General features: G+C 39.2%; 2 protein-coding genes and 1 long non-coding RNA gene across 4 annotated transcripts; all 3 read right to left on the bottom strand.

The window, feature by feature from the left end:
- Positions 1-1,748: 1,748 nt before the first annotated feature.
- On the bottom strand, positions 1,749-4,621 carry LOC141817969 (uncharacterized). 2 transcript variants are annotated; one of them, XM_074705573.1, is made up of 4 exons: positions 4,617-4,621; positions 2,520-2,794; positions 2,026-2,247; positions 1,749-1,930 (listed from the first exon to the last, which is right to left on the bottom strand). In XM_074705573.1, the coding sequence occupies exons 2-4, from the start codon at positions 2,766-2,768 to the stop codon at positions 1,928-1,930; spliced, it is 474 nt and encodes a 157-aa protein (XP_074561674.1). In that variant the 5' UTR covers positions 2,769-2,794; positions 4,617-4,621; the 3' UTR covers positions 1,749-1,927. The 2 variants fall into 2 exon arrangements, with proteins under 2 accessions (XP_074561674.1, XP_074561673.1); XM_074705572.1 differs by lacking the exon at positions 4,617-4,621 and adding an exon at positions 3,898-4,250.
- Positions 4,622-7,043: 2,422 nt separating this feature from the next.
- LOC141817968 (uncharacterized) lies at positions 7,044-8,906 on the bottom strand. Its single transcript, XR_012600887.1, has 3 exons — positions 8,710-8,906; positions 8,144-8,279; positions 7,044-7,108 (listed from the first exon to the last, which is right to left on the bottom strand). It is a non-coding gene; the product is annotated as an uncharacterized LOC141817968 (long non-coding RNA).
- Positions 8,907-9,127: 221 nt separating this feature from the next.
- Positions 9,128-12,145, bottom strand: LOC141817967 (pentatricopeptide repeat-containing protein At2g01390-like). Its single transcript, XM_074705570.1, has 2 exons — positions 11,482-12,145; positions 9,128-10,163 (listed from the first exon to the last, which is right to left on the bottom strand). Exons 1-2 carry the CDS (start codon positions 12,143-12,145, stop codon positions 9,169-9,171), a joined length of 1,659 nt encoding a protein of 552 aa, XP_074561671.1. The 3' UTR covers positions 9,128-9,168.
- Between the last annotated feature and the right edge of the window lie 295 nt (positions 12,146-12,440).

Genomic DNA, 12,440 nt, shown 5'->3' with positions numbered 1-12,440 from the left:
AGTTAATCGGCGGGCCGCTGGTTTCACACCCTCTTGAACCCGAACCGGCCCGGCATCCCGGTTCGGCCCGGCTAACCGGGTCAACAGGCCACCCGGCCCGTTGACCCGGGCAGGATCCGGGCTGGACCCGGCCCGTGGTCGGGTCTACCTGAAGGCTTATGACAATTGTTTCGGTTGAGAATATCGCCTTTCGGACGAGCAATCGATCACCTGGCTGAAAAATTGATGGTCAAGGTGGTACCCACGAGCAGCGAAGGACAAGGCTGGGGGAGTATGAGGTGCCACTATAAAACCTGCACCGCAATAAGGAAAAGGATGAGAATAAAGACTAGGAGCGCTCTAGCTCAACGGCTTCGACGCTCAAGTCAGGCTCTTTCATCGAAAAGTGAGAGGAGAGAATGAGAGTAAGTGAGTTTATTAGCGTGCATGTGTGTGCGTACCTATTTCCATAAGATGGAGAGGAGATATATAGATGCATGTAAAAGAATAATGAAAATCTGTCTTATCTCAATTAAGGAGAATATCCCTGAGTGAGAATTTTATCAGAGGAGATGTCCTATCTAGGTAAAGAGACCATCTCATCACTGTCACAGTAGCAAAAAATCTTATCATCTATATTGATATGACATCAGATTACACATCATATACCATATTAAAGGAGGGATAAGTCATCCACTATATCAAATGATTGTCTATGTCATTCTGGTGGTGGTCTGTCTAGCTAAAGGAGGAGGACCAAGTCAGTCAATTCTAAAGTCATCTCTTTTACTTGACGTATCGTCGATCTTAACTTTCTGAACTAAATCATACCAATTCATAACACGAGCTCCCATAGGACCAAGTCATACAGATCCATAACAACAATTTTATCTCTGACAGTACCCAAAACAGGTCTTGGTAGACAAATGCCATATGTAGGTTATGGAAAATTAAAGAAAAGTCTTAATTAATGTAATTTCCAGGTTTTTGAACAAGTGATTTTTTTTTTTCAAATTCCTACTTCAAAATCATGCAAAATCCAGAAAAAGAGCCAGTTAGATTACAAAGTCTTTGTGAGGGTTAATAAAATTTGTTTATATTTAAAGGATTTTTTAAATGGCCAGGAAAATTTCCCTTATATTAATTTATTTTTATTTTGTGTCAAAAGGATAATAAGTAATCCATAGGGCTCATAAAATAAATGTTTTCCAAAACATTCGAACTGTTACCTAAAAATTAGGTTCCCATAACCGCCTGGCAAAGTCGGGACCAGAATTTGTAGAGTTTGCAATAAGTACAAAGAATAATGATAAAGAGCATGAAAACAGCATGAAAGACAATGTCAAGACCAGAAGGGGATTTGCTTGTGTCTTTCATGCTAGCTTTTGCAATTAAGTACAAAATAGCAAAATAGGGTAGATTCTTGATTTGTGTTCTACAATTTTTTTTTTTTAAAAGAAATGAAACATTTTAGGCTCGATCAATTTTAAAATCGAATTAGGCATTACCAGATGTTGGGAATGAGAATCTAGTTCGAATTAGAAAATTAAAGGCCCTTTAAAGTGATGTTGAATTGTTATTCATGGATAAGCTGATGACATGAATGTTGAGACGTTTCTATATATCAACTCTGCCGCCAATAATAAAATCCTTTTGGTGTATGATAATGTACATTTTCACAATAACCAAAGGATCATCCAATTTCGTAATAATGTCTGAGTCTATGGAGTTCAACAAATCAGATCAGTCAAGTTAAGATGAGGTCCGAGTAAGATCAAGTTCAGTTCATTCAGAAATGAGAGTCATGGATAATAACCCTGGAAAAGACATTGCTCAGAACTCTCTCTAGTGGTGTTCTCAGATTGGATAATAACCAATCGTTGCTCATGATCCCCTTCCAGATGCTGCTTCTGTTTACGTGCGCCATTTCTCCATGGTCCGGATCAATCTACTGCATTGGAAGAAAAACAAATGTCGGTACATATTGTTTAGAGATTTAAAAAAATCATCGCAAATTAACAGAGGAGCAAGATATGTAATGTCTACCAGGAATATAACACCAATAGTTGCCAAAATCACTTGAAGGAGTTCCTTGTATTGCGCTGAAAATCCTTGGCGCTCCGGCCCACCTGAACCATCACCGCCGCCCCTAAAAGAATTTCCACCACCACCATTTCCACTGAACTTTTTTTTCTTAACATACTCCCTCAACAAGTCCTGCACTGTTAGCTCTCGTCTAAAATTCCCCGGAGCTTTCTTTAGTAATTCCTAGGAAAAAGGCAAATCCAAAAACATGTCAGGTAAACTAGAAATGGCGAATAAATTGACTAGATTGCTAAAAGAAACAAAAAAGGAAAAGAAATTGACTCAGTTAACATGCTTGTTTGCAATATGGTTTCTTAGAATGCATCTTGCTAAGTGAAATCACAATGAAAGGTTGTTAAACAAGATGTGTCCTTAAATTGGCACCAGCACATCTGTATACTTAAAAATACTAGATACTTGTTGCATTCAGATGCGCGATGAAAAATAAAAGCTACCTCGTTGTCACTCATAGAGTCTCCTTTTTTTCCAAAAACAAGTACTGAAGCATTTCTTTTGTTCTTCGAGGTATTATATATTAATCTTCGGTGCAACTTATCTTGCAGAAATTTGCATGAAGCAGAAGCATGCGGATGTGAAGCTTTCAAATATGGATATCCCAAAGCTGAGTTTCCAACATTTTTAATATTTGGTTGGATCAGGATGATCCCTCCAGCTGGATACAAAATAGGCTGAACAGCACTCATCCCCTTAATTAGACACGTTCTCCGTTCTGCAGTAGTGAAACTCAGGTTTAACATTTTGAGCATGAAAGAAATATGAAATGCACATCCATAGAATATTTTCAGGATCGAAATAGCATCAAATCAGAAAAAGATAAAACAATAGCTAGTAGAAAAAAATAATAGATAAACAATGAATGAAAATACTCAATAGTGAAGTTTTCCATCCCACCCCAGATATATAAAGCAGCTGAAATACAGCCTATGTGCACACTGAGGCTAAGACATATACATCCCTACATCTAACCCAAAGCCATCCTGTTAGCCTCGAGTCATAACAGGTTTAAGCTCCCTGAATCAAATAATACACAAATAATTGCATGCTGCTAGGTATCTAAATTTGTTGTTCAGTCTACATTGTTTGGGGATGCTTTGCTAGTCGTAGATAAAGGTTAGCAGCTTCCATGTTTCTCTGCCTTATTCTTGCTAATATAATCAAAATCAGAAGGGATATGCTAATGCACGAAACTTAATAAATATAGTAAATGTAGATATAGTAGTGTTCGCAATCCAGATGTACACAATTTGATTTTCGAAGATACAGCACCAACTAATCGTCTTTCATATCAAGCCAATCTATATCTCTCTCTGTATATAGATAGATCATCGCCAATATATATATTTATACACACACATATATAAGATAGCTAGATCATTGGCAATGTTTATCTATCTATGTAGAGAGATAGATCATTGCCAATCTCTCTCTCTATATATATAGAGAGAGAGAGATGGAAATGGACATCAAATGCTTTTACCTTAACTACTTAGTAGGACAGTCAATATTGACTCTATCTTCATTGTCTACAATCAGTGCCAATGGCATCAACACAATTAAAGAGCGGAAGAGAAAGACAATTTTGATGTTACATGAAGATGGAAGAGGAAAAAACATTGACAAGGTAGTACATCTTATTCTCAATCACATCAACTATGCGCCCCAAGGCAACAAGACATTCTTTTACACATTAGCTGTTCTTGTGATACAAATCATGAATTATACAATTTTGATAACTATGAGTATTGAGTACAAGAACAGCTATGCACATATGATCCAATGGGATTTGAGGCAATATTAGATGAGTTTGTCTACCTAAACTGGGATCTTGCAAGGTCGGGTGCTTCAAGTGGAGAGCTTCTGCCACTGATCGAAAAGTCCCTTGCCACAACCGACAAAAAAAAAAAAAAGACCTCAGACGACAAATCGCAATAAAAGAATCAAGGAGAAGGCGAGCTAGGGTTTAGAAAAGTATTTGTGGAAGCAGACTTCGATGGTCTGACTCCGAAAGAGGGCATTGACTGAGTCGACGGAGACCGTTACTTTGACAGCGTTAGTGTACTTGAAGATCTTATGGAGCCGGGAGAAGTCACATACGATGACACGGTTACAGAAGAGGACAGCGTACTTGAGGGCGCCGTCCTCTTCTGTAACCGTGTCATAGTACGTGGTTTCTCCCGGCTCCATAAGATCTCCAAGTACGCCAACGCCGTCAAGGTAACGGTCTCCGTCGACTCAGTCAATGTCCTCTTCCGGAGTCAGACCACCGAGATCTGCTTCCACAAGTACTTTTCTAAACCCTAGCTCGCCTTCTCCTTGATTCTTTTATTGCGATTTGTCGTCTGAGGTACACGGCTCATCGACTGGGCGTACGGCTCATCGACTGGGCGTCCCGCGGGGAGGACGAGCTTGGAAAGGTGGGAGACAACTGCGTCCATTGAGATACCCGAAGAATAAGAAAACAAAAAAGCGCAATGGGGTTTTCTTCGGGGGATCGTGAATAAGGTACAGGAAAGAAGGGTTGATTTGCTTACCGGAGACCTCATCGGCGGCCGCAGCAGCAGAAAGGAACAGTGTGCTGGTATCATCGGCGGCAGAGACGGATCTTCGTTAGGGCTGTACTGGGCTGTAGCCCAGCCCTGTTTCCTGCAATTTCTTTAGGGGTGCGGAGTGACAAGTTCTCCAAATGGACGTGAATCAGCCGGTAAGGGGAGGAGCCTGAGATGGGAGAGAGCCAAGCAGGAGGGGAAGGGGAAGGGGAGATCGAGACCTTGGAGGAGGAGCTTCTGGGCAGTCTCGTTGGGATCCATGGATCTCCTCGTCGCTGTGGTTGCCGGCGATCTCCTTGATGTTATGGATCGTGCGCCGCACGCCGGCAGGGATCGAAACCCTAGCTCCTCCGCCACTCATCTTCGTTCGGATCCAGAGACGGATCTTCGTTAGGGCTGTACTGGGCTGTTTCCTGCAATTTCTTTAGGGGTGCGGAGTGACAAGTTCTCCAAATGGACGTGAATCAGCCGGTAAGGGGAGGAGCCTGAGATGGGAGAGAGCCAAGCAGGAGGGGAAGGGGAAGGGGAGATCGAGACCTTGGAGGAGGAGCTTCTGGGCAGTCTCGTTGGGATCCATGGATCTCCTCGTCGCTGTGGTTGCCGGCGATCTCCTTGATGTTATGGATCGTGCGCCGCACGCCGGCAGGGATCGAAACCCTAGCTCCTCCGCCACTCATCTTCGTTCGGATCCAAGGGAGGAGGTGGTGGAGGGAGGCCGAGCGGATGGGTTTAGGGAGGGAGAAAACGGGGAAGGCGAGCTCAGAGAGAGAGAGAGGGAGAAAACGGAGAAGGCGAGGCGAGCTCAGAGAAAGAGAGAGATCACTTTTTCCGTCCTTTTTATTTTCCCTCGACAAGAGCAAGAGGGCAAATTAGTTTTGTTTAGTGGTATTTTTTTAATATTTAAAATAGCTACATTTCATTTTGCACTTTGACAATGTCAAATTTTCACTTTGTCTTTGAAAATTTTACACATTAAAATTTTCATACACCTCTTGTAGCTTTATATAGTACACTACTTAATATTAATAAAATAATAGTTTAATATATTTTTAAAAAAATATTTTTATTTCAATATTATTATTCTAAATACACTATATATTTGAGGATTCCATTAACTACACAAGATCTTCAACACTACAATCCACTAGTTGACTTCTTGATCCGATAAATTTATATTTACCTATCTATTTGCTTTTAAGGCAATTTAGCAATTATTCAGTAATTGACTTTTTATATTATATATATATGGATAATAATATATAATTCATTATATTAAATTAAGCCCCCCTAATTCTAATTTCTGGATCCGTCCCTGTTCGGATCCAAGGGAGGAGGTGGTGGAGGGAGGCCGAGCGGATGGGTTTAGGGAGGGAGAAAACGGGGAAGGCGAGCTCAGAGAGAGAGGGAGAAAACGGAGAAGGCGAGCTTAGAGAGAGAGAGATCACTTTTTCCGTCCTTTTTATTTTCCCTCGACAAGAGCAAGAGGGCAAATTAGTTTTGTTTAGTGGTATTTTTTTAATATTTAAAATAGCTACATTTCATTTTGCACTTTGACAATGTCAAATTTTCACTTTGTCTTTAAAAATTTTACACATTAAAATTTTCATACACCTCTTGTAGCTTTATATAGTACACTACTTAATATTAATAAAATAATAGTTTAATATATTTTTAAAAAAATATTTTTATTTCAATATTATTATTCTAAATACACTATATATTTGAGGATTCCATTAACTACACAAGATCTTCAACACTACAATCCACTAGTTGACTTCTTGATCCGATAAATTTATATTTACCTATCTATTTGCTTTTAAGGCAATTTAGCAATTATTCAGTAATTGACTTTTTATATTATATATATATGGATAATAATATATAATTCATTATATTAAATTAAGCCCCCCTAATTCTAATTTCTGGATCCGTCCCTGATCGGCGGCCGCAGCAGCAGAAAGGAACAGGGTGCTGGTAACCAGGAGCAGGGGAAAGCTTGCGGAAGAAGGCAGGGGATTAAATAGAGAGATCGGTGGGCTTTAACGTATAAGGGGAAGACTGGTAGGGGGCCGCTATCAAATCAGGAAAATGGCCAAAAGGCCTGATTAATTAAAGACACTTAGCATTGTAAACGAGCGAGTGGCTTACAAACTAAGCTGAGCGTAAAATCAATTACCTTTTGAAATGATGTTAACTTATTATTATTTTTTTTTATGAAATTAAACTGTTTGTTTAGATATTATTAATGAATGAAAATTAGAATTCACAATTAAATATATATATATCAATAAACTAATTAGCAATTTAGCATCACATCCTCAAGAACACAATTCAATTCAAAATTTCCTGCATAAGATATGACTGGAGTTTGCAGTTACGATGGATGATAGGACCATGCAAGCCGTACGTTGCCATATCTGGATTTGTTTTGGACTTATGCACGGAGTTGATCAGCTCAATGTTTCTGCATGTAGAGCCTATTTAAGGCAAAAAGAACGAATTAGCAGGTAGAAGAAATAAATAGGATGAGGCATATTGGGGAAGGTTTGTACCTAACAATCTATTACTTATTCTCCCACCAATTGCAAGAGAACAGTCAATCCAATATACGCATTTTTTTTAAAAAAAAGAGAGTAACAATAATACATAAATAAGTAATAACCATATGCTAGTGGATGCTCTAATGCATTCTGAAGCCAATCTAATTTATTTTAACGAGATGATAACCAATTGTCTTGTTGCAGCCAGGGATCAAGATTGCTCGAAAAGATAAAACTGTTGCGACAATTGAAAATTGATCAAGATACATGGATTACAGACTTAAAGCACGAAGAGATGGTGTGAGAAACAAACTTGAACAGTAGAACAGATGAACATCCATTAGTACAACTGAGCAACCTGAGAACACATTGAAAATAGGTCAATGGAGTTCTCTCAATAACAGTTAAACAACACACAACATTTGACTGAGAATTTTGTAGATGTGTTGTATTGACAACCAATTGAAGAATTGAATTTAACCTCCTGATAGAATGGTTTTTTCTAAAACAACCACCTTTATATAACAACCATAATGTTAGTTCAATGTATCCTTTGTTAAGCAGTTTGGAATTTGCCACTTAAAGACAGGTTTGAAAAGAATTATTTAAAGTCAACTAAATGGCCGGACACTATCTGCTAAGCAGAAATAGTTTTGGCAAGCCTTGAAACTATACTAAGAAACATAGAGAGTGGATGTGCTCTACGTAGACCTCCCAAAAGATTGATGTTGTAGCTTTCAGTTATATTAGATAAATAAGCAGTAAACACCACCAAAGCTTGTATATCCATCTAGCACTTGCACCAAGAAGTCTCACACAATTAGGATGAAGCAACCGAATTAAGAATATTACATGAAAGAAATTTATGAACACAGTATGGTGGTAGAGGTTTCAAGAATTATCAGAGCAAATAAGAAAAATCATGTAATGAATGCATTAGAAGAAAATTTAGGGTTAATTACTAAATAATACCTTAACTATTGCAGACATTTTCAAATAGATCATGCATATTTCTGTGTAAATCTTTGAGTTTCACTTCAATCACGTCATTCCAGAGTTGCTTATTGAAGATAATGAAAGTGCCACTGCCAGTCCATAAATAAGCTTCCTATCAAAAACATAAACAATTTATTACAAGATTTAATATTGAAAAAATTAACCTAATTCCGTTTCTAAGATTATTTAGATATTTGTCATTTATCCAACAATTATTTAATGCTGATTAAGAAGACATGGATGTTTAGCAGGCATTCGTAAATCATAGGTCCATTAGCGTAGCTGAACGATATGAAACAAAGTGCAATGATTGGAAAAACAATGAGGTTTAAAGATTTGAACTATTGACCAATTAGAAAGATTGATGATAACTTAGGAAGCGTTGAGGAAGATTAAGCCTAAGAAAAGCTATATAACAAGTTTTGTATCTTACTGGTCAATTAGATATAGATTTCTTAAAACTAGAATGAAATTATTTGAATTGAAGATCTGTTGACCATAAAATAAATCTGATTCACCAATAAAATTGTTGCACTACTTACCAGTAACCTATTTGGGCCTCTTTACAAGGATTGAAATATTCATTCTCGGACTAGGAAATCTCATATATAAACCACATCTAACACCAGCATCTTTTATGCATTACTAGTTGGTGCAGAAAATCAAAAGCTTCAAATTCAAACAACTATGGCAATGATGGTGTCACATCAATGCAGGCCACTCTCCTAACAACTGAATATTTCTTTTGACACATAACAATGCCACTAGGCATTTCTCATGATCATGCTAGATCCATCCTCTTTTTTCATTTTCATTTGGAACTTGTTCCTTATTGTTTTCCAGACAGAAACTTCTTGAGTTTCTGTCAGTTTATGAAAACCTTATAGTATCCAGTTGTTACATGATCCAGTTCCGAGATATCTTCTGGTCAGTAGCAATAGCAGCAACAAAATACTCAGGACTTCAATTTCTCATGTTCTTCTCAGTAATTCAAATGCTGCCTAACTGGAAGTTCCATTAAAAAGGAAATTACAGAAAATTTCATCCAGTGATATTTTATCTTGATAATATTTATTCACTAGAATTTTCTTCTTCTCTTTCTTATAAACTTCTGCATCAGCAAATCTGCCACATCTTTGTAGACCAAGTATCATCACCTCATACATGCCAGATGAGATAGGAAGGTTTTGTCTTCTTAATTTTGAGTAGAGATCAAGAGCTTTCCCAGTTTCACCAGCTTGAAAAAAAGCATCCATAAGAGCTGTACAGGTAATAATATTCTGCTCCATTGGCAAAGAATAAAAGATATTTTCAGCATAACTACAGAGCCCTGCACAGCCAAGCCTGTATATCAAGAGATAAACAAGATATGTTCCAAAGTTAGTGCTAGTTTTGACCATTTCATGAACAATCTCCAGGACCATCTGAAATTCATTCTCCCTGATGAAGAAGCCAAGCAGAGAGATGTAGGCAACTCTATCAAGAGCTGTCCCAATTTGCAAACAGTATCTGAATGCCACTAGTGCACAAGAGGGCTGGTAGCATGCACAACTGACTTGAATGACAGTAGATATGAGCTCAGCGTCAAATTCTATATGCTTGTTAATCATCCCATTGAACATGTGCTCTATAGCAATAAAGTTCTGGTTTGCTAAAAGATTAATGATTATGGACCTATCCATCAAATAATTTGTATCGGAATGAGTTGTTTGACTGTCTAATTCCTCTTCACAACCTTCAGACGAAAGATGGGGGTTCACTTCTCGAAGGAGATGATCACATTGATTTTTCAGTTTCAAAGCTTCTAGTGCTTCCATAAATACCGCATGGCGAAGAACTATTGAGTGTTGCTTCATGTACTGGAGAATTTGTCTCATTACCAGTGTTTCTCCAGCCTTGGCACATTTCTGAATGAGAATGTTGCATGCAGCTTTGTCAGGTACAATTCCTGCCTCTTGCATTTCACTCATTATCTCAAGGACAGCCTTAAATTTACCTGAGAAACAAACATGTGAAATGCTGAACTTAGAAACAGAATGTACCAATAAACTAGAATATCAGAAATTTCTCCTAGAACCAATCGGCACAATAGGGCTCATGCACTACTATGATTTTCGAAAGCTAAAAGGGCAAGGCAAGTACATTAGTGAAAAAGAAATATTTTTTGTAAAAAATAAATAAAGAGTTCCTACACTCTTTTCACACTCCTTTCCCATGGTAGTCAAAACGTCCTCCCTTTTACATGACTGATCTTCACCTCCTCCTCTTCATCACCAATAATGTGAACATTGCAAATAGGGTGGCATCCAAAATTGAAACAAAAAACGAACCAAACCAATCACACCTGTTAATCACCATTGCCGATTTCCTTAAGCTTTCCTTATTGGTCAAATTTTTTTGTTGTATTTGCTAAGTTTCCTACCCAGAGAAACTCCTGGTTTTGCCATTGCCTAAAATCATGGGAGATGGGAAATTTTTTGATCAACCACAGATAGGAAGGAAAAAAGCTTACATTCAACATATATAAGACAACATAAATTATCAAAGCACTCTTTTCATAATTGAGTGACATTTGTCACAGGGTAGAAAAAATTTCTTTTATGCACAAAGTAGGTAGTAATAGTTCACATATTAAATAGGCTGATTCAGCAATTAAAATCCAATGCCTATTAGATACATTTCCATGTTATCTTAACCTAATTAAGTATACATTACACCAAGTAAATAAGACACCTTGTTGGAAGAATACAAAATGCATAACAAAACAATGCTTCCAAAATTGTTCTCAAACCAAAGAAAATGTGATATTCCCTAGAACACAATGACTAGTTGTCAGTTTTATATTTCTGATTGATCATAAAATTTCCACACTCAAAGAACTTCGAACTGAAGCTACAGCTGTATGTACATTCATGCACTTCCCTCTCAATATTCTAATGTTGAAAAATAAACACAGTCACAGAAATTTCATAAGTCAATTAAGTTTCTTTCCGCTCCACATTCTAGGTCATCTGCACATTTCATTTCTTCAAATGCTAGCTTTCTTATCTTACTAGCACATATATTTCATTTGCCTAAGAATAACATTTGTTCATGACACAGCTACACTGTCATTGGTACACCAATTATTCCTGGCTTCAGTCTAATTGGTATATAGTAGAAGGCTGGAGAAAAAGGTCACACACACTAGCCACACCTAACGGAAGAGAATTAAATGAATGGAAAAGAAGCTACAAATCCTGAACTTCAGTATATCATATATCAACGATTCATTGAGAATTAACACTCAAGTTTTTATTTGAAGTTTGACTAACCAACTCCTGCCAGGTGCTCCATGAGCACTGTATAGGTGTGGCAATTAGGAGAGAGCCCAATCTCCAACATCTCCCTATAGACGCCGGCCGCCTCGTTGGGCCTCCCGTGATCAAACAATATCTTCATGAACGCGGTGTAGGACACCAGAGTTAGGCGACACCCCGTCGCCCTCATCTCCTCCCACGCGCGCACAGCTCCTTCCAGATCGCCGGACTTGGCAAGCCAATGCATGACGGAGGTGTAGGTAGCTGCGTCCGGCGCCACTCCCTTGTGTTCCATCTCACGGAATACGTGCCACATGGAGGATATCCGCCCTGCCTCGCCGAAGATGTCGAGCATGGTGGTGTAGGTGAACCGGTCGTGCTTGAAGCCCGGAAGGCGGGCGGCCCAGTGGAAGAAGAGCCAGGATTTCTCCATGGGTGGGTGGGTCTTGAGGACGCGGTTGACGGTGAAGGAGTCCCATCGTACGGGGAGTTCCCGGAGCTCGGCGGATGCGGAGTGCCAAGGCGAGTAGCGGAGGATGGTGGAAATCCTGTGGACGACCACAGCCACCGGGGGATTCGGCGGCGCGGGTTTCACGGGAGCAGATCGAAGCTTCTTGTAGGGGCGACGGGTGAGGAGCGTGGAGAGAGCACGGGCACGGGGAACCTGCGGCGGCATCATCGGGCCGAAGCAGAGAGCAGCGAAAGGGGTTTAAGAGGATGCTCATCAAAACAAATCCGGGTTGTCGGATCCTGTAAATGCGGTTTCAAGGTTCAACTAGTAAAAAAAAATGATAATTCCAGTAACCAACATCTCTGGGGTGGTCAGTTCAGTCTCACAGAAGTTTCCCATCGACCACCAAGGTAAATCGGGAAGCGTATACAGCGGTCAATCTAGATTGCCCTGGGGATTTGCGGGTCCCTAGGTTACAATCCGGATGTCCTACCATTGCACTATTGCTCCGGGGGACAAACTG

Source organism: Curcuma longa, unplaced genomic scaffold (genome assembly GCF_044706935.1).
Source record: "Curcuma longa cultivar G26 ecotype Majalengka, Jawa Barat unplaced genomic scaffold, ITB_CL_G26_1.1 contig_22752, whole genome shotgun sequence".
In the NCBI taxonomy this organism is placed as follows: Eukaryota; Viridiplantae; Streptophyta; class Magnoliopsida; order Zingiberales; family Zingiberaceae; genus Curcuma; species Curcuma longa.
The sequence above is the reverse complement of the archived record's forward strand: the minus strand, read 5'-3'. Positions and strand labels throughout refer to the sequence as shown.